This window comes from Bombina bombina, chromosome 5 (genome assembly GCF_027579735.1).
Source record: "Bombina bombina isolate aBomBom1 chromosome 5, aBomBom1.pri, whole genome shotgun sequence".
Classification (NCBI taxonomy): Eukaryota; Metazoa; Chordata; class Amphibia; order Anura; family Bombinatoridae; genus Bombina; species Bombina bombina.
Window position 1 is genome coordinate 317055112 of NC_069503.1, and position 27476 is coordinate 317082587.

Here is a 27476-nt window from a genome sequence, read left to right on the forward strand (position 1 = left end):
GTCCATCTTCTCAATAACAATTGACTTAGCGCTAGTATATTTATTTCTGGATCAAGACTGTGAAACATGCATTAAAATGCAAATATCCTTTTAAATCATTGGCTACAATTAGACTACAGCAATAGCTTTAGAGTACCTTGATTTAAATATTAAGTATACAATTGCTTATACTTTACCAGATCACAAGTTGAGAGTTCAGCTAATATCCAAATATGTCTATCGTCATACTTTTGTAATCAATATATATAGATATTCTTATATATTTTTATCAAATGTCTATTTTTATACATTTATAGTCTTCTAGTTTTAATAAATTATGTGTTCCATACATGGCCCATCTAGTCTGACCGAGCACATAATTGTAAGTCCAAACATGAGTATTCCACCTATAATATTTTCGAAGATGAATTTATCATCTTTTCAATTTATTATAAATATTGTATATTGGTGGGTATCATTTTAATATTCAGTGTCTGGACTTATGTTTATGACCAATATTCATAGGACAGCTTGTTGGTGTATTATATGTCTGAAAAATAAAGAAACAGATGTTGTTAATTTGAAATAAGTAAAACATTTTAAATTGACTGTATAGCTACTTATTCAATACAGCAGACCTTTATCCAACATGCCACTGCTAGGAATTTCTCTCAGATCCACAAATACTCATTTATACAATGTATTTGGACAGTGTGAGACACATATTAAATATTTGAAAACTATATAGATAAATTGTTTAAATTTTAAATCCTGCAGATTCTTATGCTTTCAAAGAACACTTGTGTTTCTGCTATTAAGATCTAAATGTCACCAAGTCTGGGATTTATGTGTTATCAACTCAGCATAGGGTAATTAACTCTTGCATGCAAAGTGGCTACCTCTCCTGAAAAAAACTGTTTTTCTGCATCCACTTGGGCTTCAAAAGAGTTGAATATTGTAGACTGACTACCTCATTGCAGGGGTTCATCAACTTCACTAATTGAAACAAATGTTTCAATTTTATTCTCTCTTAGATGTATTGAGCAGCAATGGGGGTCAGTGGTGAAATGAGGTTACTCTGCCTGTGAAGTGAAATTTTGCATAGTCAAAGTAGCAATGTAGTGCTTCTTTTAGAAATATGTTGCTACACTAAATTATTTAGTAAAAAGCATGATAACATTTATATATGTAAAAAATACTATTGTAATAGTGTATCAATATAATTTATTATAATGTTATTTGTATAATATGATTTAAAGGAATATTATAGTCAAAATTAAACTTTCATGATTCAAATAGAGCATGCAATTTTAAACAACTTTCTAATTTATTCCTATTATCAATTTTTCTTCATTCTCTTGATATCTTTATTTGAATGTAAGCTTAGAAGCCAGAACATTTCTGGTTCAGCACCTGGGTAGTGCTTGCTACCCAGGTGCTGAACCAAAAATGGGCCGGCTCCTATGCTTACATTCTTGCTGTTTCAAATAAAAATACCAAAAATGAAGAAAAATTGATATCTATCTGAATCACAAAAGTTTAATTTTGACTAGGCTATTCCTTTAACTTTAGAAGAAAGTAAAACCATGAAACATGGATTAAATCCCAGGGAGAACCTCTAAATTAATCTCTAGTACATGGCTGGAGAAACAATGCAATGAGTGCTCAACATGGCATATTTTGCAAATTTTTCAAAAGATTATTTTCAATTTGGGCATACGTTTTGCCACCCAGATTTAAATTTTAACAAACCTGAGATAGGCTTTTTTTTCTTTAATTTGGGACATTGAATTCTGAAACCAAAAAAACAAATAAACTAAAATGATATCAGGGAATATATTAATAATTTATTTTTTTGTAGTAAAACATGCAAAAGTTGATTATGTCCGAATGGATGTAGTTACCTTTAAAACACATAGGGTTGGTTCTTTAAGAGAAGGGATTATGAGGATCACTTGTTTAGCAAATAATAGACATGTGAACCGTTAAAAATTTGGTTTATTCAAAGATTTTGGGGCGAAAATTTGGTGGAATTTAGTTTTCTGGAATATTCATCTGCTGCACTATTTGGTATTAGTTTTGTTTTAAATTAAACAAATAATGAATATCCGTGGAACATTTAAATTTGTTTTCAATAAATGTATATGTTCTTTTGCTTTGCTACAGGTGAAAATGTATACCTCTAGCACACTGGAGAGACACGCTAATCCTGATCGTTCTTCTTAGATCCCCGGACTGCACTAACATGAGACACTGTGGCAGCTAAAAGGGCCTGTGCTAAAGGACCTTCTCCTATATAGATGGCCTTGTGATCCACAGCGCTAAGTCTCCTATAATCGCAGCCCGAGGCTCTAAGAAGAAAGGCCAGGATTAGTGTGGCTCTCCAGTGCGCTACAATTATTTTAACCCCCAAAGGTAATTTAAAGAAAACAAATTAATACTGATGAATTTCGTCAATATTTCTTTGTTTTTTTTAAATTTAGTTGGTGCATTCATTTGGATATTAATTTCATGAAAATAAATGAATATCCGTTTTTTGTTTGCATTCCAATTTGCATTTTGTTCATCAGACCCTAACTCTGAAATTCAAATGAGTAGTAGATTTGTTTTTTGATAAATTTGAAATTTCTTCCATTTTCCTGCACCCTGTATAATGTGTCAGACATTAGTGAGTAACAAATTCATATATGTATACACTGTAAACTCTTACACATGCTCAGTAGCAGCTGGTGTCCCAGAAATTAAGCATAGAAAAAGAATGTGCAGAATTTGATAATAGAAGTAAACTGGATTGTTTTATTGCGTACTTTATGTAAATCATAAAATAAGCATTTTGACTTTAGTATCCCTTTAGCGAAACTCATGTTTATTCACATAGCCATGCAACCTCTAGTATCAATACATTATTTTAAAACCTGAGCAATATGCAAAATACCTAAAAGGGAATTATTCAAAACAATTTAATGAAGCTAAGGTCTGAGAATTTTTATCAAGCCTTTTACTGGCCTATGATTATATTTCTTAAAACACCTTACCTCAGTGCAGCAGTTTTTCCATTTTTGTGCATGCAAGTAACAAGCCTTGTTTGATATCCGATATGTATATCCCAGTGTCTGTTTTCCTGTCTATTCTTTCTATTTCGATTTCTTTTCTTCTTTATTAGCTCACGTGCTTCAGGGTCTTTGACCACCTTTTCTCTCTCTTTTACACGTTCTCTGTTCTTTCCACGTTTCCCAACCTGTCTCACATGCCTAGAAAGGGACACTGAACATGAACTCCAGGGTCCTACATTCAAGCTGTACATGTTTTCTTCACCCTCACAAGGAGATGACTGGCAGACATGAAATTCTGTTAAGTTAGGACAGGCTGATCCACCAAACAGAGCCATTGCAACTACATGTCGTGTTCTATGTTGTAATCCACTTCCACATGTTTTGGAACATTCAGACCATGGAGAAAAATCTGACACAATACAATCCTGAGGACAGGGAATTAGACATCCTTGCTCTAATCGAGGCTTTGGCTCAAAGTATTCACATATGCTATCATCTGCTTCTGTTCCAGATGCTTTCTGGAGACAAGTTACTTCTCTTGTTTGAATTCCTTCTTCACCTTTAATGCATTCTGCAGGTTTATCTGGGCTTTTTAATATTACTGGACTGCACTGATTCCAGCTTCCCAGTTGCCAGTCATACAATTCCTTGTGCCAGTCGCAAACTCGAAAACAGTTTTGTTGATTTTCAGGCCTATCTGTCTGTATACAGTTTGTAGGCAAAGTTGTCCATCCCTCCACATGTGCACACCATACTGCTCTTGTCTGAATACCTCCTGGACCACATTCATCTCCCATGCATCTGCCCCATGGACCTAGAGAAATAAAAAAAACAGATTATAATTCAATTGAGATAAAATTATTAGCAATACATATTATGTAATATGTTAGTTACTAGACCAATAACTACAATAGCTTAGTTATGGACCAATATGTAAAACATCTGGTCACCACCATCTTAGGCACTGCTAGTATGCCATTTAGGTTTTTGTTTTTTTAATATATATTTAAAAATATGTGTAGTGTAGGGAAATCTCCTCACCCAGCCACCCACCTCCCTGACTCCCCCCAACAGCTTTTTTACCCTCCTACCATATTTGTTACTGGCAATTTGTATTCCTGTATTGTAGGGGCCCCCCTCCAAGATCACCTTTTTTCGGTAGCATAGGGTCCCCCCCGCCTTGTTTGATAGTGTTGGGACCAATCCCTCCTTCTCCCCTGCCTTACATTTAGAGACCACGCCCCTCTCCCCTCCTCCACTGGGCTGCCCACCTGTCTCCCTGTCACTGCTCCCACCGACACTAGCAGAGGATTGTTACCGAGAGTGACACAGACAATTGTAACTCTCTGTAACAATTGGCAATCTGGCTTTGTATGGTAAGGGAAAATTTGAATAGAGTCCAGCATACAGCATAAATCCTCACAGAGGTGAGTGTAATCCTTTTAAAGTGACTGCCACACTCCAACGTAATAGTACAAAAGTAGAGATAGAAGGATGACTCCTCAAAAGTGTAGTCCAAAATACTTTAATGGGTACAGGTTCAGACAGTAAAATGTGATTTTTACTGTCTGAACCTGTACCAATTAAAGTATTTTGGACTACACTTTTGAGAAGTCATCCTTCTATCTCTACTTTTGTATGGTAAGGGAGCATGATTAGTGCTGCCTTGCCATATGAAGGCAGATGCCTTCTGCCCCAGCTGCAGCCATGGTAATCCCAACCCTTTTTAACAGATCCCCGAGGTGCGCTAATGAGAGGCTTAGTGTGTCGGATACCAGGGCATGCACTAATGGTGAAGGTGATAAGCCTCCTAGTAACATGCCCCAAGGCTCTGTGAAGAAGAGTTGGGATTAGCACAACTCTCCAGCGAGCTAGAGATAAATATGTAACACTACAGGTAAGCTTTTGTTTAACGAAAAAGAATGTAACTGTTCAACGAATATTCAGTGTTCATTTTGTTTAAAATAATAAAAAAATACCAAATAGAACAGCATCCAAATATGGGAAAGCTAGATTTTCTGAATATTCAGCCCAAAAGATTAATTCAAACTGAACTTTTAGCCCGTGCACACTTCTAATATATACTATGTATAAATACCAAAAATGCCTAACGTGTTGCTGCAAAGACATTTACATTTAAAGCATATATCAGTCTTCAATTTTTACTGATAAATTCCATCACTGCTTTCTAGACAAGGAAAGTGCAATTACAATAGAGCTCAAACACAGAAAAATATTTTCTGAAAAATGTATACTATTCTTTATTTAATAATATTTGTTTATTATGAATGTATAAAATTAATTTACATATTAAGTTGGACCCTTGACCATTTCATTTTGGATTACTAATTGATACTAATTCTATCATTCACAAAACCATCAAAACGATGCTGGTAGACCAAATTCATGGCTTGTAAATTGCCATCCGGCACTTCCATGCTTGTCTGTGCACCCAGCTGGCAAGCTAGATTAAGCTCATAAAAACGACTTTTGGTGTTCAACGCTGATTACTTTTAAATCATAGCTTCAAAGACTTCCCTCATACCTACATAATAAATATATGGTGATTGTTGAATGCAATTCTCTTTCTATTTCAGCAAGATTACACCTTGGCTTATCTCTTATTGACCTTTCAAATATAACAAGATCACAGTTTTATACACTGTACTCCATGCACAAGTACAAGTGAGTTTTACAGTTTAAGAAAATGACATAAGCTCTCTTTAGGAACTCCAGCATAGATGAAGTAAAAAAGTAATAAAATGACATACTTAAAGGGACATTCAACACTGCCCACAACAATAATCTAAGTTTCTAAACTAAGTATAAAGAGCAAGTTTCAACGTTCCCCCTCTCTCTTACTTACTGCCTTCACTGTTCAATCCTCATCGATAACTTCAAAATTTGTCTCCTAATATGGCTGCTTAACTCCCCCCACTGTGACGTACAGCTCGTCTTCTTCAAACTAGCCGGCAGTTCTATCTCATTTCTCCTACTTCAATCCCAGCGCGTTCACGGGCGTTAGCGCATGCGCGATGCAATAGGAACATTAAAAGCGGAACCATAATAACCCAAGTTGTTTCCGTTCCGATTATCTTACTGTAAGTAATATCAGCGTAACGGAAACAACTTTGATTATTTTGGTTCCGCTTTTAGTGTTCCTAGTATATTGCGCATGCGCTAACGGCCGTGAACGCGCTTGGATTGCAGTCCGGGGAATGGGCTCTCATTGGCTGCTAGTTTGAGAAAGAAGGCGAAGACGTCACGGTGGGGGGAGTTAGGAAGACATATTAGGACACCAATTTGGAAGATAACAATGACGATTCAACAGAGAAGGTGGTAAGTAAGAGAAAGGGGGCACCTTGCAGCTTGATCGTTTTATTTAGTTTTGAAACATAGATTAATGTTGTGGGCAGTGTTGAATGTCCCTTTAAGCAAAGACCAACAATTTAATCTCAATTCAGCAAACATAGCCATGTTCACTCCAGAGAAGACATATTGTAGTCATGTCTTATCACAATGCTGCACCTGGGGAAGAACTGTGTTTGTTTAATTTACTTTTAAATAATTTTTTTTGCATACAAGTAAATCTCTGCCATGCTCAGCATGAATGACTGACACTTTGTGCGTTCCTGAATGATTCAAAATAATAAAGTGCAATACAAATATATAAAAATACATTTCAATAGCTTGGTTCATCAATTCAATTATAATGAAAGAAATGAAAAACCTTAAAGGGACAGTCAAGTCCAAAAAACTTTCATTTTTCAAATAGGGCATGTCATTTTAAACAACTTTACAATTTACTTTTATCAACAATTTTGCTTTGTTCTCTTGGTATTCTAGTTGAAAGCAAACCTAGGAAGGCACAGATGATAATTTCTAAGCCCTTGAAGGCCGCCTCTATTTTATTTACTTTTCACAGCACGGGAGAGCAAGCTCATGTAGGCCATATAGATAGCATTGTGATCACGCTCGTGGCTAGTGGCAGACACTGCACTAATTGGCTAAAATGCAAGTCAATAGATAATAACTAAAAGTCATGTGATTAGGGGCGGTCAGAAGATGCTTAGATACAAGTTAGTCACAGAAGTAAAAAGTGTATTAATATAACAGTGTTGGTATTGCAAAACTGGGGAATGGGTAATAAAGGGATTGACTGTCCCTTTAAAGAGACATAAAACCCAAAACTTTTCCTTCATGATTCAGATAACGTGCAGTTTTAAAAAACGTTCCCATGTACTTCTTTATCTAAGTTGCTTCATTCTCTTAGTATCATTTGTTGAAAAACATGCATAGGTATGCTCAGAAGCAGCAATTCACTACTAGGAGCTAGCTGCTTATTGGTGGCTGCACATATATGCCTGTTTTCATTGGCTCACCCAATATATCCAGTTAGCTCCGGTATTGCATTACTGCTCTTTCAAAAAGTATTTCAAGAGAATTAAGCACATTTAATAATAGAAATACATTGGAAAGTTTCTAAAATTCTAAGCTCTGAATCATGAAACACATTTTTGGAGTTTTAATGTCCCTTTAACACACATTAAGAAATACCCAATAAATGTATAATTTCCTGATAATCCATCTGATACAATTTTAAAATAATTTTTCTGAAAATCAAACTACACATCTATATACACGATGCAGTTTTCATGGTATTGTTAATAATAGCTCTTCACTTAATATGAAATGTATATTAGTTAATATATATCTGATTATACATGAACATTATCTATCATTATGCTTTACAAATACATTATAATAATGATATTTAAAACAATATAAGATCTATAATTAGCACCAACACAACTTTTATTCTCAGACAATTGTTATGCATAATTTAAGTATTAAAGGAACAGTAAAGTTAAAATGTAACTTTCATAATTCGAATAGAGCATGTGATTAACAACTTCTCTCATCAATTTTACTTTGTTCTTTATGGATTCTTTGTGTAAGAACCTACTTAGGTACTCTCAAGAGCATGCTTGTATTCTAAGCACTAGGAGGAAGCAGTTTAGGTAACAAGGTTTTCATGATATACATTGTTGAATACTACAGGGCTAGCAATGTGTGCCAAAGAAAACACTGCTGTCATGTAGTGTTCAAGACATGACCATGCTCCTGAGCAACCTAGGTTTCGAAACGCACATCTTGACAGCAGATAAGAACCCTGGGCCCATCAAGTCTGCCCATGTTTCCTTTAATTTCATGTAAACTTAGTTAGGTCATAAGATAGCCTTATGCTTATCCCAGACGCTCTTGAATTTCACCGTTGTTTTGTCTTCATGCACGGGATACTTTTATGTGAGGTATACTCTTGTATGAGAGGTATGCTCTTTTGTGAGGTATGTTTTTCAACAAAGAATACCAAGAAAATATGGTCACTTTAATAATAGAAGTAAATTTGAAACTTGTTTGAAATTGCATGTTCTATCATGTCCCTTTAAACCTATCAAACAAAACAAAAAGTTGCCCTTATCGGCCAATAAGGATTAGTAAAAAAGACAAAACCCAACAGATTCTACAGTATTAGATTCATATTTAAGCAGATTTTACTGAACATTTATATTGGCAAAAATGTTATAACTGCTGTTCCTTCACAGACATGATAGAACAATCGCCTATTTAAGGAAAATAAAACAACTCTGTAATGTCTATTCAATAATGATTATTCCTGCTTTTGTTGTATGATATATCTACAAATTGCATTTGTTGCTTTCCCCCCAGAAAGTCTGGACTGCCTCCGTCATACTTAGTTGTTGTGTAGAATGTTGTAGGCTCAGGTTTATTTCACAACAGTTGGTTGGCTCATGGAACAAGCTTATTTATATCTGCCCTTAATCGGCCACAGATGGAAAAAAAAAATCTGTATCATTATTTACTGTCCCTTTAATATTGTCTTAAATTTTAAATGGGTGGCCAGTAAAATCAGTAAATAAAAAAGTGCTAGAGTAAATAACTTCTATGCCTCTTCTTCAGTCTATCTCCTTTCTAGATAGTGAAGTGTATACAAGATAAAAGGGGGGGGGATGAGGCGCAAAAAAGCACTAGAGGTTAATGCTCTATGGAGGGGTGTATAGGGTGTATCTTCCCTTTAAATTAAAAAGATTTTCCTTATATATAACTATCTCCAGTTACCGTTCAATATTTGAGCAATAAATCAGACCTTTATTAGAATCAAATGAGATAGAAAATGTGTTCAGGTATATAGAAAAAAACTTAATGAGGTTAAGCAATGTTCTACATCAATTTATTATACAACATAAAAGTTTCCACAATAATATAAAGTAGATACGGTTAGCTTCTTAAAAATGAAAAATAGAAACAAGTAAAAAGTGTTGCAGCACTAAAAAATGGCTTTCACTGAAGCTAGGCCAGCATATACATAAAAAACACAATATAAAAAATTGCATAAACAAATTACATAGAAATCAACCAATTGAATGCGTTATTGGCTATAAGTAAACTTAAAAATCGCTATTCCTAGCGCATTTAGAGTCCAAACTCGAATGGTTAAGTTCTGACAAACTCTCTTTGTAATTGTGGCAATGCCTCTTTGCTTATAATAATGATAGTATATGTTTGCTTATAACAGTAGCAATGTCTCTTTGCTTGTGAATATAGCAATACTTTCTTAACTATAGCAATATTTTCTTTTGAAGTTAAAGGGAAGATACACCCTATACACCCCTCCATAGATCATTAAACTCTAGTGCTTTTTTAGCGCCTCATATGCCACCCCCTTTTTTCTTGGCCAGTAAAATCAGCCAAGTGGTGTGCCCATTATTTGGATCCTGAAGAGAACACAGCGAATGGTGTCAGCAGACTTCCCTTGGGCAGCACATAAACTAAATACACTATTAGGGCCGATGGTAGGTATAAATATTTATACCATCTTCATACTACCAGCTCAGGAAACAAATAATTACTGATGATACATGACAACAATTTGAACCTTTATTAATCAGCTTTTTAACATCATAAATTAAACATGGAAGTAAAAAAAAATCTCTGTTATGGGCAGCTCCTATTTATATTATTATTTTCATAATTAACACCAATATCCAGAGAGATTGTTGTTGAGTCTGCTATATCACAAGAGCACATTGATATCCAGTACTTTTTTAGGTTGCTGTAAATGTGAAAATGCTGTCAATATTTTTAAAAAAGATCAATGAATGGTGTCGTTATTCTAGCAGCATATTTGCCTTTTAGTTCCATCACCGCTTTGTGCATTATTAAGGAGCTTTATTTATCATAATGTCACAAATGACAAGTATTTTGTGTTTAGGAACACTTCAATTCATCACTAAATTGGTTCTTTCCATATCTACTAAATTCCATACTTTTCTGCTGAATTGCAACTGAGTTTCTTTATTCATAGAAATGTGAATGACAATATACAAGCATCTCTAGCAAAGAGACAACAATGAAATGTGAATACAATTAACGTCTGTTGACATAATGGAATGGCTTTAAAATATTACTTCATACTGACAACAGTGCCAATTACAGTAGGGGACACAAATATAATTAAAAACAACACTGACATGATTCATAAAGACCATAAATCACAGATTTTGTTTATGTTGTTTATTTCATTTTCACAAACACAAAATGAAGCTCTAAATTATTGTTCACTTATTAATAAATAGTTTTAAAGGGATATGAAACCCAAACATTTTCTTTGAGATAAAGGGCTCCATGTACTAACCGGCGGGCGGACAGCTTCTCACCGGGCAAAGCTGTCCGCCCGCCTGCGCTACACACGGGCAGCGGATCTGTTGACCCGCTGGCCCGTATGTATCCTTACACACTCATCGGAGTGTGTAATGCCCGCCCCTTTATTCGCACGACCAATTTTGCAACTGAATTGGCTGTCAATCAGATTTTCTCTCGCCACCTTTTTGCATATGTGAACCTGCCCCGCAAGGGCTTCGGAGCAGCTTTTGCTGCTTCGTACATGGAGCCCAAAGAATACAATTTTATAAAAGTTTCCAATTTACTTCTATTATCAAATTTGCTTTGTTCCTATGGAAATCTTTGCTGGGGCCTGACATTCAAAACCTGGCTGCTCAGGTGAGATATTCAAAAAAGTCTCGCCAGTACGGCGAGGCCCTTAAAAAAATTAGAAACACAAATTTTATCTTGAGGAATGTTTATGTTGTTATGTAGTGTTCTTTATGTGAAACAGAGACTTCTACATTACGATACAAAGTCTAAAAAAAATCACAAAGATTATGATGCCAGTGAGGTTTTGAAGAGATACCTAGATAGGTGTCTGGTGCACTACATGACAGGAAATAGGGCTGCCATAAAGCGCTCCAGACATATGCACGCTCCTGAGCTTATGTCCCTGCTTTTAAACAAAAAATACGAAGCATATTAAGAAAATTTGATAATAGAAGTAATTTAGAAAGTTCTATAAAATTGAACTGAATCATAAAAGAAAAATGTTGGGTTTTATGTTCCACTTCAGAGGTTTAGAAATGATAGATTTTAAAGTAACTATTTAAACTAAAACTACCATTTGGAGGATTGCTTCCTTTACGTGTGTGTATATATAAATATAAATATATAGTATCCAAAAAAGAGTGCACTCACCAGGATTTTTAACACATTTTTTATCCTTAAATGTGAATGTTTTCGGGGAGTTTAACCCCTTCCTCAGACATATAAAGATAATAAGATAAGAGTGCACTCTTTTTTGGATACTGTGCATTCTTTCTGTTGCACACCAGGTGATTGAATTTCTGGATTCTGGAGTGCTGGTCTGTTTAGAATTATATAAATATATATATATACACACATACATACACACAGTATATATATGTATACATACACACACATAAATATATACATATATATATATATATATATATATCATATTTTCTCTTAAACAGATTTTATGGCACTGAAAAATTAAAAAAGAGATAAAACTAAAAGCAAGAGACATAGCAGAATATTTTTTTTTTAAAGTACATCCAATGTGAAGGATTCATTGGAGTTTAAAATGAAATTCTCAGGTCAGCCAACATTTTTTTTCAATCTACAGCCTACACTAAATATAATTTTTCACGTGCTAAAATAATTCTGCAATTAAAAAAAAATGATGATTGGTTTGAACAAGTGAAGTTGCCAATAACTCGATCATTCTAGGTTTCAAATCATTCACAGGGGAAACCAACACAGTTTGAAGTCAACATCAAAGTAAAATTGTTCAGTGAAGTTAACATCAAAGTCAATATTTTATGCAGCTCTGTCTTTATCCACTTTTCATTTCCCTTAGAGCATCTATCCCCCCTCACCTGCTCTGGCACTAATATTTATTTATTTTAAATGTTTTTTCTGGATGTCATAGTCAAATGCTTCTTTAACTTGTATAGTACTAAGGTGAACATTCTGATAAAATTACTTTAGTTTGTTATTATTTTAAACTGAATAGGCTCTTCCCAATCACTGCAACTCCTTTTGGTTTTTAACTTAGAACTATTGGAACATTAAAAAGGTAAGTTTATTTTCCATTTTGTAAGATGGCTGAATGCAAACCAGGAATGAATCACAAATTAACCTTTTGGGATCCATTTAAGAACGACCGGACGGACAAGGGCAGACATCTCCGCCCCGTTCACCCGGCAATATGCTGCCCACATTTACCATTGCACAAGCCAGTGCTTGTGCCACACCACCCCTTGCTTTCCGGCAGCCAATTGTGTGAGGGTAGGGACTATCCGGGGGGATTGAAAAATGCCTAAATGTACTTTCTGTAGAAAGTTAAGAAGTAGTGGTCTGATGACCACTGCTTCTTAGCTATTGGCTGCAGATGGTGCTCTAAAGTTACATTTGCAGATTCTTAAAGGGACACTGTACCCAATTTTTTTCTTTTGTAATTCAGATAGAGCATGCAATTTTAAGCAACTTTCTAATTTACTCCTATTATCAATTTTTCTTCATTCTCTTGCTATCATTATTTGAAAAAGAATGCATCTAAGCTTTTTTTGGTTTCAGTACTCTGGGCAGCACTTTTTTTATTGGTGGATGAATTTATCCACCAATCAACAAGGATAACCCAGGTTGTTCACCAAAAATGGGCCGGCATCTAAACTTACATTCTTGCATTTCAAATAAAGATACCAAGAGAATGAAGAAAAATTGATAATAGGAGTAAATTAGAAAGTTGCTTAAAATGTCATGCTCAATCTGAATCACGAAAGAAAATTTTTGGGTACAGTGTCCCTTTAAATGGAGCTCAAAGGGTTAATATATGGTTATATAGATTATTTGTCTCTGGCTGAGGTACCTGTAACACTCAGGGTACAGAGTTCCAATATTAAAAACAGCAACGTTTCATGATAAACCCACTTAATCCTGCTCATGATTAAGTGGGTTTACCACGAAACGTTGCTGTTTCTAATGTAACCACAATAAAAGTTTATATCAAGAAACTGGTGCTGGTGTTACTACAAGAATACTCAGGGTACAGAGCCACTGCTAAAGGTTTCTCCAGGATTTTCCTTCTAATTTATTGAAATGGGCATTAAACATAGAATATATTAGTGACTAAACACTTAATAAAAAAATAAAATAAAGATTTTTGCAATGATTTAACTGTTATTTTGCTAACACAATTTACAAGGTTTTAAAAATCAAGAGCAATTTAGGTACACACTTTTTGAAAAGCCTGGGGGAATCCATATTCACATAATTAGAGACAGATAGAATTCAGCTTGTGCTCTGAGCTAGCCAATCACTGTATAGAAGGGTGTGACAAAGGCATGTCAGCTTCTCTGGAGGGAGCAGAACAAGGCCCTTTTTCAAAGATATTTTACTACAAAAGCAGGTAAAGATAAATAATGACTATACATTGTGATGTGGATTTATCTTCCTTAATGAAATATTTTATGAGGAGAACAAATGTTTGGTTTAATGTGCTTGATGCAAATATCAGTAAATAAAAAAAGCAATGTGGTATCAGGTAAAATGTGAGGAAGCATCTGAGAGTTCAAACTGTAATATTATCAAGGATTTGAAAATATGTCCTGCAGTGCTCTTTCTCTGCCCAGAAATGCACCTATTTTGAACTACCCAGCCACACCCATGGACCACTAAGACTCTTTCCTTGAGTTAACCAACCACACATTTAAACTGACTCATGGTGAAAACTGCTCCTCAATTCCAACATGGACAACACTGACACTGCTGCAGCACCCACAGTCCTTGAATTCCACATCAAAATGGTTGATATGATAATCAAGGAAATATAGTGTACCACTGTGAATGTGCACTCTATAAAGCCATATCAACTATTACACAACGCATATAAAGGTGACATATGCAAAATAAAAAAGTATAATAAAATGTTAAACATCCCAGCTAGATCAGCCAAATCAAATGTCAAGTATATTAAATGAGCAAGATAAATGGTTAATAAAATAAAATGCTATAAATAATATTTCCCTTAGCTGATGTAGACCTAGATTACGAGGGTAGCTCTATTTTGTGCTCGCAACTTAACTTCACTAGACGGAGGCTTTTAGTGAGCGTCATGTTGTGCTGATATTACAAGTTAATAGTAAAAAGTTTGTGCATAAGCGAAACCCAGCACACGCAAAAAGTTAAACTTCAAATATCGTGAATGCGTTAACATATTCTACCATAGACTTCAATGGAGCGTGCAAACTGCAAAAAAACAAACAAAAAACATAACACCCATACTCACATGTTAACCTGAACATGTTCATTTAAGAGCGCTAAACCCGACACAAAAGAAAATGTTCTATTTATTCTTAAATATGCACAGTATATACTGTATATATATATATATATATATATATATATATATATATGTACATCTGATTTTTTGGTAAAATAACAGTCATGTGTAAAATAATGTACAACCTCTGAATTATATGGTTTTATGTGTCAGGACATAATAACAATCATCTGGTCCTTTTCAGGTCTGGCCCAGTCAAAGTCCAGATCTTAAACTGATTCAAATGCTGTGGTGGGACCTTAAGAGAGCTCTGCATAAACAAATGCACGCAAACCTCAATGAACTGAAGCAACGTTGTGATGTGAGAGACTGATAAAGTCATCCAGAAAACGATTATTTCAAGTTATTCCTGCTAAAGGTGGTGCTCAACAAGCTATTGAATCATAAGGTGTTCCATTTTGGCTTTATTTTTGTTAAATAAATTATGATATAGAGTGTGATATATGCAAACATATATCACACCCTCAGGGGGCGCCTTCTAGTGACTAGATATCAAATAAAACAATAATCAGCAAAAAATAACAAATAACATACAATTAAAAAGATAAAAAAATATATAGAACATATACAAAAAGCAAACAATTATTTGTCCATATACCAATATAAAATATGAGCAAAGAAAGTCCAAAATAAGTGAGGCAGCTCTGGCCTAGTACAACCAAGAAAGGGTATATTCAAGTATAAATATATGAGTATACTCACAAACAAAGCGCACCCAGTGGTGCTAATGGAGCAGACTGGAGCTTCACAGAGGTCCAGCTCACTGATATCCACCAGTAGAGATCCAATCAGTAGTCCTTAGGCAAGCCTGTGGTTTGAGGCCTATATAAGCAAAGGAAGCATACAAACATAGCCCAGTAACGTTTGCACCAGAGCAATATCAAGCTAATAAGATGCACTTACAAGATGAAATGCACCTCCAGGTGCAATACCAACTGTAAACTATCTAAAGTTTACAGTCTACTGGGCGGCTGTGAGGTCCCAGTTAGTTGGTATTGCACCTGGAGGTGCATTTCATCTTGTAAGTGCATCTTATTAGCTTGATATTGCTCTGGTGCAAATGTTACTGGGCTATGTTTGTATGCTTCCTTTGCTTATATAGGCCTCAAACCACAGGCTCGTCTAAGGACTACTGACTACTTCTTAAAAAAATACAACAGTAATGCAATATAAAAATTACCTGAATTTTTATAATGGGTTAGTAAATTTTGTACTTTTTTAAGAAGTCTTATGAGTGCTTTTTTCACTTTGGAAATTAATTCCGGTTATTTAAAAAGGTATATAGATAGATAATCCTAGGATTACCCAAACGCTTCTGGACAAAGCTAATGCTTGTACTGTAATTCCTCCATCTTCACTATCTTTTTTGCCTCTGCCTGGGGGGTTCAAGGGGGAAGGATGTTCACTTGGGCTGGATTCCAGAGGATCGGCGCTGCACCGCCCCCTTGAACCCCCCCAGGCAGAGGCAAAAAAAATATTGAAGATGGGAGAATTACAGTGCACCGTATATTTGTGTGGTTAGAGATTAGGGTCTGTAGCTGTTATGAACGATGTGATCAGCTGAGCGCTGTAATTAACTTTAAGCAGGTATCTTAATCCAGAAGCATTTGGGTAATCCTAGGATTACCCGGGTAAAGCCTGAGGTAAGATCTTACATCTTTACCCACAGCCACTGGGGTATTGTCAGTTTTACCTGGGTAATCCTATATATGTATGTGTGTGTACATATGTATTTAAAAAAAAAAAAAAAACAACAACAATCCAGTCAGAATGTGAAAAGCACAAAAATGTGACTCACATATGGGGTTAACTGGCACTTGATCTCAAAAACAGCATAACCAGCATACATGAGGGACTGCAGTCTTGACATATGTGTTTATGGGTGTGTATCTGTATGTAAATACATATATACACACATCATATAAATACTTAAAAACATCTGTAAACACACACACACACGTATACAGCCATGGCCAAAATTATTGGCACCCCTGCATATCTGTCAGGTAATGCACCACTTCACTCAGAAAATTGTTGCAATTGCAAATGTTTAGGCATTTTTGTGTTTATTTATTTTGTTTGTATTGGTATGACACAAAAAAAGTGTAGAAAAAAAAGCCAAATCTGACACATTCCACGCAGAACTAATCATTGGCACCTTTTCAAAATTGTAAGAAATAATTGCATTCCAAGTTTGTGATACTCCTGTAATTTGTAATTGCACTCACTTGTATCAATTAACAGGTGCTGACAATATAGAAATCACACCGGCAAGCAGTTAAAATGGTGAAAAACTGAATCATCCTTTCTGTTGTGTGTCTCTGTCTGCCACACTGAGCATGGAGAAGAGAAAGAGCAGCAAAGAATTGTCTGACGATTTGAGAACAAAAATTGGGGAAAAGCATGGACAATCTCAAGGTTACAAGTCCATCTCCAGAGATCTTAATGATCCTGTGTCCACTGTGTGCAACATTGTCAAGAATTTTACAGCCCATGGCACTGTAGCTAATCTCCCTGGACGTGGACGAAAGAGAAAAATTGATCAAAGATTGCAGCAAAGGATTTTTCGAATGGTGGATAAAGAATCTCAATCAACTTCCAAACAAATTCAAGTTGACCTTCAGGTACAGGGTACAAATGTGTCAGCTTGCACTATACATAGCCATCTGAATGAAAAGGGACGTTATGGTAAGAGATCCAGACAAAACTAAATTACAGCTTTTTCTTAAGCACATCATTCTACTGTTTTCAGAAAAAGAAATGAGGCTTTTAAAGAAAAGATTACAGTCACTACAGTCAAACATTGTGGAGGTTTACTGATGTTTTGGGGTTGCTTTGCTGCTTCAGGCACTGGATGTCTTGACTGTGTGCATGGCATTATGAAATCTGAAGATTACCAAATAATTCTGTAGTGCAATGTAGGGCCCAGTGTCAGAAAGTTGGGTCTCCAACAGAGGTCATGAGTCTAACAGCAGGACAATGACCAAAAGCACACGTCAAAAAGCACCCAGAAATGTTTTAAAGCAAAGCACTGGAGAGTACTGACCTGACCAGCAATGAGTCCAAATCTCAATCCCATAGAGCACCTGTGGATAGATCTCAAAACAGCAGTTGGGGAAAAGGAACCCTTCCAATCTAAGAGACCTGGAGCAGTTGGCAAAATAAGAGTGGTCCAAAATTACAGTAAAGAGGTGAAAGAAACTCATTGATTTCAGATATTTTTTTCCAAGGGGTGTGCTACCGATCGTTTGTCCAGTCCATTTTTGGAGTTCCTAAAAAACCCTTGTAATAGAGTTAATTATAATCCTGAGTATTTAGAATATAAAGATCTTGAAACGTTGAAAATTTTACGCGATCTAGAAAAAACTAGTGATAATGTAATACAGCAATCTTTTGAGGAACCTATATAATTATTGAATCCCATGCATTTATCTATCTATGAGGAAGAACAGCAGATTATTCATTTTATTATTTTTTTAATAAATATCTAGATAATCTTACCACTCTTGAATGCAAGTCCTTAAAAAACCTAATGGACAATAAAAATATTGTCATTAGGAGTACGGACAAGGGTGGTGGGATTGTCATCAAGGACCGGGAGATTTATCTAAAGGAAGCTTATCGATTATTAGAATATTGTACTACTTACTCCGTCCTGGATCATGATCCAACCATTGGTTATGTCAGAGATTTAAAAAAACTATTATGTAGTGCTAAAGAGAAGATGATTATAACTAATGATGAATTATCTTTCCTTTTTGAACTATCTACTAAAATTTCAGGATTTTACCATCTACCGAAAGTCCATAAGGACTCTACTAATCCCCCAGGTAGGCCCACAGTTTCTGGTATTGATACTCTATGTAATCATCTGTCTCAATACGTGGATCATTTTTTACAGCCCATCGTACAGAAAACTAGGGCCTACCTGAGGGATAGTACACAAGTCATCACTAACTTTGAGGGAGTTCCATGGGAAGGTGACTATTGGTTAATTACTTGCGATGTAACTTTGCTTTACACTTGTATCCCCCATGACCAGGGTAGTAAGGCTGTTTTTTCTGAACTACTGAGATGGACCATATAGATTTTATTATTGACTCCATATTATTTATTCTCGAACATAACTATTTTCTGTTTGAGAAAAAATTCTATAAACAAATTAAGGGGACAGCAATGGGGACTACCTTTGCGCCCTCGTATGCTAATCTGTTTGTCAATGATTTTGAAAATAATTATATATGGAATAATAACCCTTTTTACAAGAACATTATTAAATTCCATCGTTACATTGATGACGTCATCATTTTATGGAAGGGAGATGAAGCTGACATTAGCATGTTCATTGACTTTATGAATAATAATAGTCATAACCTTATATTCACTGCGAACATCTCTAATATTAGAATAGAATTTCTAGATTTGCTGCTCTATGTAGATGAGAACAATCAGATAGCTGTTAGTAACTTTAGAAAGCCTACTGAGATGAACAGTTACATTGAAGCTACAAGCGGACATAGAAAAAGTTGGATTTCCAATGTACCATATGGACAATATCTACGTTTACGGAAAAATTGTACTCATATGTCCAATTTCATTTCTGAGGCAGCTATTCTTGATAAAAAATTTACTGACAAGGGATATAAAAAAGAACTAATAGAGACAGCTAAATATAGGGCCCTTAATACCAATAGGTCTGATCTTCTGAATAAATTCAGAAAACAGAGTGGAGGGAGGTTCTGATCTTGATACCCCAAGATTTATTACCAGATATAATGAAGGTGCTACCACTATCCAGCAGATTCTGAAGAAACACTGGGTCATTTTAAAAACTGACCCAATTTTGTGAACTAAGTTAGCAGATAAGCCTTTGGTAACTTTCAAAAAAGGAAAACACTTGAAGAACCTTCTTGCACCTAGCAAACTCAGGGATACTATACCATCAATTAATAATTCTAATTGGTCGCAGGAAGACTATATGTAATATGTGCAGCCATATTGATAAATCACCCAAATTTACCAATTGGGATGGTACACAAGAGCACAACATTAAATGTAGAACTACTTGTGATTCAACCTTTGTGGTATATCTAATTAGCTGTAGGTGTGGCCTTTTATATGTAGAGCACACTAAAAGAAAGATAAAAACTAGAGTCTATGAGCACTTATATAATATAAAAATGGCAAGAGAAAAAGCCATTAAACATAGTATTCCTATTCATTTTCTGGAAGTTTATAATTGCAACTCATCATCTTTTAAGGTTAAGGTGATAGATTGAATATCTCCTAACATTCACAATAGACTGCTTGCTCTTAGACAACAGATCACTTACTATCTATAAAATTGGTAATTTACATCCTAGGGGTCTCAATGTTGATCTAGATTTGACAGCCTATATGTGATTGTATATACATTTTGCAGCTTTGTTCTAGCTTCTTTAATTAAAGGCCAGTTATTTCCTAAGCATTAGTTTATGACCCCTTATAGCTAATGTGTCAGTATATGATATGTTATGTTTTATATTTTTTCTTTGATACTCATTAACTTATTTATAAATTATGTCTTCTATAAGACTTGAGATCATTGCGAGTGTTTCCTTTTATTAGTATCTTATGAGATCATCATTTTTTACTTTTTAGAAATTATTTAATACATTTATTCCTTATGAAATTAATCAATGTATTATTTTCTATGAAATTAATCGATGAATATTTTGAGGTTATGTATTATTGTACAATATGTGTATATTTTAGGTTATTTTTTATCTATTTTTTTATTATTTAAGTTCCTTTATGTGTTCATATAGTTTATGATTTATTATTATAAATTTATGATTATGTATCAAATGTTTTATCCAATATTTATTGTTATTGTGTATCAAATGGTTCAAATACCGTGAGAGATATATTGTTTTAGGTCTTTTGATATTCTATATATGTAATGGGTCTTTTATGTCATCAGAGGGCACTCTCCCGTTTAATATAAAAGAGTAATCGGACTTGGCTCCAATATTCAACTTTGAACTAGTTCTATACTTACTTGCCCTTGATAAAGTCCGGCCGTGTTCACGGACGAAACGCGTAGGGATTTGTTTTTCAAGACCTCACAGACAGCTTCATAACCTGAGGGAGACCTGCTTGCCGGAGGACGCTCCGGATCTTCTATTCACGCTGACGTCAGACGCTGTCTTTCAGTTAGACAGCCAACTTGAGAACCTGGACGTTTTCAGTAGAGCGGGACTCTGACTATTGCGGCTTCTGCCTGCTCTCCATTTGGGGATATGTGACTGTGCTTACCTAAGTATAAGTTTTTATGTATTATTGTTTTAATGCATTGAATAAACCTTCTTAGTCGTTTTGCGCTTCTCTTACTCTTTTGCTCCATTTTTGGAGTTTTGCATGGAATGTGTCAGATTTAGCTTTTTTCTCCACTTTTTTGTTTCATACCAATACAAACAAAATAAACACGAGGATGGCTAAACATTTGTAATTGCAACACTTGTCTGGGCGAAGTGGTACATTATCTAACAGAAATTTCTGGGGTGCCAATATTTTTGGCCATGACTATGTAATTTATGAGATTTTTTCTTCCCTACCCTTTACACAAGCTCTGAAGTCACGCTAACTCAACACATGTTAAGTTCGATTGCACTCAAGCAGTGCCATTTACTTTCATCTCGTAATACACACGCAACTTCCGTTGTGTAAAAAAAGCTGAAAAATACCCCATATTGCTTTGAGACTTCAGTTAGAGCATCACTCTAAGTAATCTAGCCCGTAATGAACAAATGGAAGAGCAACAGAGGTGTGGTAATTATATAAGTATTGGTCATAAAGCACAAATCCAACATCACTGCATGAAGTTGATACAAAAGCATAGCCAAGCAAGGGCCAAAGTTCAAAGCAGACAGATGTCTATAAAATAAGTCAATAATGAGCCAGGGTCAGTAAGCACAGACTCTCCAGGCAAGAAAGTGTAAAAAATATCTTGCAGAAGAAAAGAACAAAAGTAATATTGCAGATTAAAATAAGGAAGAATAGAATTTAATATGCTGACCTTTTGTTTGAAGGAGAGCTGTCATTTAAGGGACAGTCTGCTCCAGAATGGTTATCCTTTAAAAATATAGATAATCCCTTTATTAGCCATTCCCCAGTTTTGCATAACCAACACTGTAATATTAATACACTATTTACCTATGTGATTACCTTGTATCTAAGCATCTGCAGACTGCCCCCTTATTTCAGTTCCTTTGACAGACTTGCATTTTAGCCAGTAGTAAACCAGTAGTAGTAAATTTAGTAAACCAGTAGTATTAAACCAAAAATGTTTAGCTTTCAACAAAGAATACCAAAAGAACAAATAAAAATGTGATGATAAAAGTAAATTGGAAGTTGTTTAAAATTGCATGCCCTATATGAATCATAAAAGTTTAATGTTGACTAGACTGTCCCTTTAAATAAATATATATTTAAAAATATTATGAAAATAATACAAATATTATGCAAATAATTAAGTGTTGCATTCTGTGTTGTAATATTTTCACATGCCATCCCTCACACTGCATATTGTCACCCTGTCCTCTTTTCCTAATGGCAAAAGAGGGACTGTGTACTGTAAAATTGGTTTCCTTTGTAGCTGGTATTAAAATTAATTATAAATGCATTAGAGTTTAAAATGTATCTGAAATTTCTCCTTTAGATATATTTTTGTATATGAAGTAAATGGCTCTACTAATTGAAACCACAACTCAATAAAATGGCCTGAGCTTTTAGGCAGTGCAGACCTCATTAGCTTTTCTCTCTATGCTTACTCAAAATTTTCCTTATTTCTTAAATGGAAAATAAACACTAAATAAATGTTAGGCAGAATGATATATTCAAAACATACCTGGTCCCGCCACTCCCACCATTGCCCCTCCTACAAACTACTAGTTGGCCTCCAGGAATTGCCCATCCCCCATTTGTCATTTCTGGAGATGCCAATGTAACCTAGATTGTCATCTCTGCTGTGGCCAAATAAGTTATAAATGGGTCTCTATAGTGTGCAACCAATGACATAGAAATTTAGTAGTATTCAGTCTGGAATCTGCCCTTCCACTTCTAACAGGAAATGGAAAGCTCATACTTTTCAGAGTTAAAATACAGAAAAATTGGACAAAATATCCACATAATTTAACAATCTCAAGGTGTTTCATTTTCCTTTAAAAGCTATTATATATCCATACTAAATAATATTTTTTTGTAGAAAATGCTATTTGACTAGAACATACATCTAACTTGTTATTGTTGTTGCAATAATTTTTATTCCTATGTGTATTTAATTTTGATCAATAATGTTTCCAATGCCCATGTCAGATTATCTGTTAAAAATTCAAAATGTAGTTTAATTATGAACAGAAAAACAAGTTCAGGTTTGATTTTTATTTATAAATATGATGTCTTTTTCTTTTGATACTTCTTTATCCATTAACTTTAGGTAACGACGTATAAATCCAATTCAATTTTTTCTTACTTTGTATTTTCGCTGGAAACATATTAATTAGCTCTTTATACTTGTGATAAATTGTATTTACATTTTGTAATGTTGTATGTTAATTAGGAAATTACTGAAGATACATATATTCACCTACAGCAATATTTGATGCAAAGCATATGGAATGTCTTGATCTAAGCAAAGCTACAATAGTGTACATTCATCTTGTTCAATTTATTTCTCCTTAAAATTGCATTGATTTTGAAAATTTACCCTTAAAAAACCGTTCCTGATATTAATGAAAATTAACAAGACTAGAACAGCGTTTTAAAAAAAAAAAATATTAGTTGACTTCTAAATGTAAAAAACCAATGTTGCCAATAGCATTTAGTTTTGCTTTTTAAATTTTACAAATTGATGCAGTCTTGAAGTAGGAAATGTCTTTTTAAAGGGATGTTAAACCATAAATACATGCTAGACATGATGTATTCCAAGCAAAGATTAGCCTTAGAATACATTATGTAGATGCATTTTTACATTTGTACTTTAGTTCTATAAAGTTATGGGTTTTGCCATAGTTTTCTATAACTCTGTGCAAAAAAAGCTGTGTGGAAACCCTTTTAGATTATCCTATATTCCACACAGTCTTGTTTAGACAGTCCCTGTTATTGTTTGTTTTATAACTGCAAGGGAAACAGATAAGGGGCAACTTAAAGGGACAGTCTACACCAGAATTTGTATTGTTTAAAAATAAAGATAATACCTTTATTACTAGGGTGACCATATTGCCGCATTAAAAATGGACACATATGAAAAATACATGTCAGGGCTGTTTTCAGGGCTGTTTAAAGAAATGTTTTGTATATGTATTTTTCATATCTGTCCCTTCTTAAAGCAGCATTATGGTCAGCCTATTTATTACCAATTCCTCAGTTTTGCATAACCAACACAGTTATATTAATATTTGTTTTACCTCTATGATTACCTTATCTAAGTGCGTTTGACAGACATGCAGCTTAGCCAATCAGTGCAGACTCCTAAATAACTCCACGGGAGTGAGCACAATGTTATGTATATGGCATACATGAACTAGTACCGTCTAACTGTGAAAAACTTTCAAAATGCTCTGAGCTAAGAGGCGGTTTTCAACGGTTTAGAAATCAGTTTGAGCCTACCTAGGTTTAGCTTTTCAAAAATACTACAAAGGGAACAAAGCAAACGTAATCATAAAAGTCAATTGGAAAGTTGTTTAAAATTCCATGTCCTATCTGAATAATGAAAGTTTAATTTTGACTAGACTGTCCCTTTAAGTACCAACATGGTGGCACCCATTACTTTATAGAAAAAATCCCACATAAGAAATCAAAAAATTGTCAGTTAAATTACAGGAAAAGGGAACAAAATAAATAATGAAAATATAGTTTTTTTTAACTATTCATAATTAAACATTTTTTATTACTATCCTATACTGTTCAATATCCTTTTAAGTTACATAAAACTTAGAAAAAAAATAAAAAAGACTACAAATACTTGTTTTGGTCTTTCCTTAGGTAACCACTGTTACTTTGCTGTGTTTTCCTTATGCTATGCAACAGGCGTGCCTAAAAGGTAAGTCAGGATCTAGCATATCAGATTTTTTTTATTCTTAGCACATGCATGAGTAGATCAACTCAACTATAAGTAAACCCTAGCTCATTAAAAATATGGGCAGCCTTGCTATATACTTTATGTTTTTTTGAAAATTTAATTTTACTACCAAAAAAGAAAGAAAATTGTAGTTATTTTCTATTTTGTAGGATCTCAACTTTTTTTTTCCATTCTCAGGTATCCAAAGAGAATAAGAGAATCAATTTCAAATAAATCAGAGGATTTTTTAAATAGAGCTGGAAAGTTTGTAATACAAGGGCTACATGAGGTCCATAAAGATTATTTTTTGGACTCTAATTTTCCTTTGGAGACTGATAAATTATTGATTAGATGCTTCCTTGGTGTATGGGTGGAGTCTTGGTAAATAGACAGCTAGTATATTGCACTCCACCAACTTACTGATTTTTATTGATCATTTGCCTCCAAAAAGTTCAAAAGCATTGTTTAAAACAAACCAAACACACAATACAAAGAGTATTAATGCGGAGTAAAGCAAAATGCTGAAGGAATTGCATTGCTCCCACAAAAAGTGACAAAGGCAATGGTGCCTCCGGTGCTTTTTGCTTCCCTTCAAATGAGCATTCCTGGGAATTACTTCTATGCTGGCTATGGACTGGTAACCGGAGTGTTCACGACAAAGCCACAGCTCATACAGGAGTATTTAACAGTATGAATTTGGAGGACAATGAAAAGTGCTCAAGCAATCAATGCTCTCAAAGGACCATTGCTGGTGTTTATATTTGGTTTTCTTTAAAAAGATGACAAAATATTATTGGAACATTCACGTTAATATAATCATATATTGGAAATACATACTTGGTGTTTTTAAATAGATTTATTTTTGTAGCGTTAAGAAAGTTTATGGTGTTTACAAAGTTTCTAATATTTGGATTACTTTTCATATTATTAAACAGTAATGTGCAATAATATATATTTCCATTATATTCTCCTGAACTGAAATGTGACTAAATTTGATTTAAAAGTACAATACTATAAACAATTTATAAAAAATAAAAATGGATTTATTGGAGTATTTTAACCATGGTGATTAAAAAGAAATATTAAATCGCTTTATGTTTTTTTCCCATGAAGTTAATATTTAATATGTTTTGAGGCATCTGATGTTTAACACTAACACCTGACAACATCAACTGCAAAAGCTGATGGTTATAAAATGCACTGCTGACTTGTATAATAAAAAGAGGCAAACTAACAAGTTAAAATATTCATTCATTCCTTTGATGCAAGAAAATAATTGAATCAAGAAGAAATCTTTCTTTTTTTCCGGTCTATTATTTTTACAAAGGAAAGGGAGATTTTTTTACATTAAACAGTAATGCTAATTTAAATAATAATTCAAAAAAATAAAAATAAAGCAAAAATAAAATTTGCCATAGAGTAAAATTGCATTTACCCTACATCCTTTTATCTATACACAAAGGAATTTCTAGCTGAGACGCTGTAACCTTAAATATGGGTTATCTCACAAACATCCCTCTTTATCTACTGTGAGCATATTTGTTAGTCATTAGAATAAGTGAATTAAATGTGCATTGATTAATAGCTGGGCAAAAATCATAGAACCACACAGAAATGCAGATAGCATCTAATTTATCATTTCCATAATAATTTGTTATCACATTCTTCAGTCCTACTATTACTTGGTTGATATAATGTGACAATGTAATTGTCTTTGATGGTTTTCATTTAGAAATATGAATAATAACAAAAACAAATTATCCGTAATGACAAATATGCCTACACACAGCCATTTTCTTTTGGGAGACGTTTCAAGCAACTTATATCACAGCAAACAATATAATAATATAATAAACAGAGAGCGCATATTAAAGTGAATTAAAATTAAAAAAATTAATATGTTTATTAACTAAACAGCTATACAGAAATACCATTTGAAAATGAGTTATTTATGTTCTCATTAATATGTACATACAGTAACAGTGGCAATTTATATTATGGTGGGGAGGCTGGGGGATGAATATCTGATTTCATTCTTGTAGAATGATTATTATGAGACTGGAATTTAAGTATAGATAATGTTATAGACCAAAGCACTATTCATGATAAGATTTTGCATTTTTAATAATAATGGTTGGAACTGTGGTGAGATAAATGTATTTAGTCCATTTTGTACTTACTGGCATTAATTTCTATTAGCTGCTACACTTCTTGAGTATGTTCAGCTCCCTATTGTTACAGTAAATCCTCAAAATAAAAGTAAGCACAAATAAATGTGATTAAATGGTGTTGCTTATTGGTTCAGAGCTCCATTACTGTACAATTTGTTGGAGAGTACTGAAATGGGAAAGTCTAGCAGACTCCCTTCTCTATTTATATAAAGATTTCTGTTTTAGAAATCTACAGCCTCTCAACACCCAGCCACAAATACTCTAAACCTGCTTATGTCATCAGAATGTATGTTTGATTAATCCTTATGTATGTTTGATTAATCCTTATGTATGTTTGATTAATCCTTATGTATGTTTGATTAATCAGAATGTATGTTTGATTAATCCATCCTGGATTG

At 34.2% G+C, this 27476-nt stretch overlaps 1 protein-coding gene across 1 annotated transcript in view; it reads right to left on the reverse strand.

The window, feature by feature from the left end:
* The window catches only part of THSD7A (thrombospondin type 1 domain containing 7A), a 596458-nt gene that overhangs the window by 411124 nt on the left and 157858 nt on the right, over window positions 1-27476 (reverse strand). The window contains exon 2 of the mRNA XM_053714101.1: window positions 3015-3846. Within this exon, the coding sequence (XP_053570076.1) occupies window positions 3015-3846 (832 nt within the window). The remainder of the gene's footprint in view (window positions 1-3014; window positions 3847-27476) is intronic.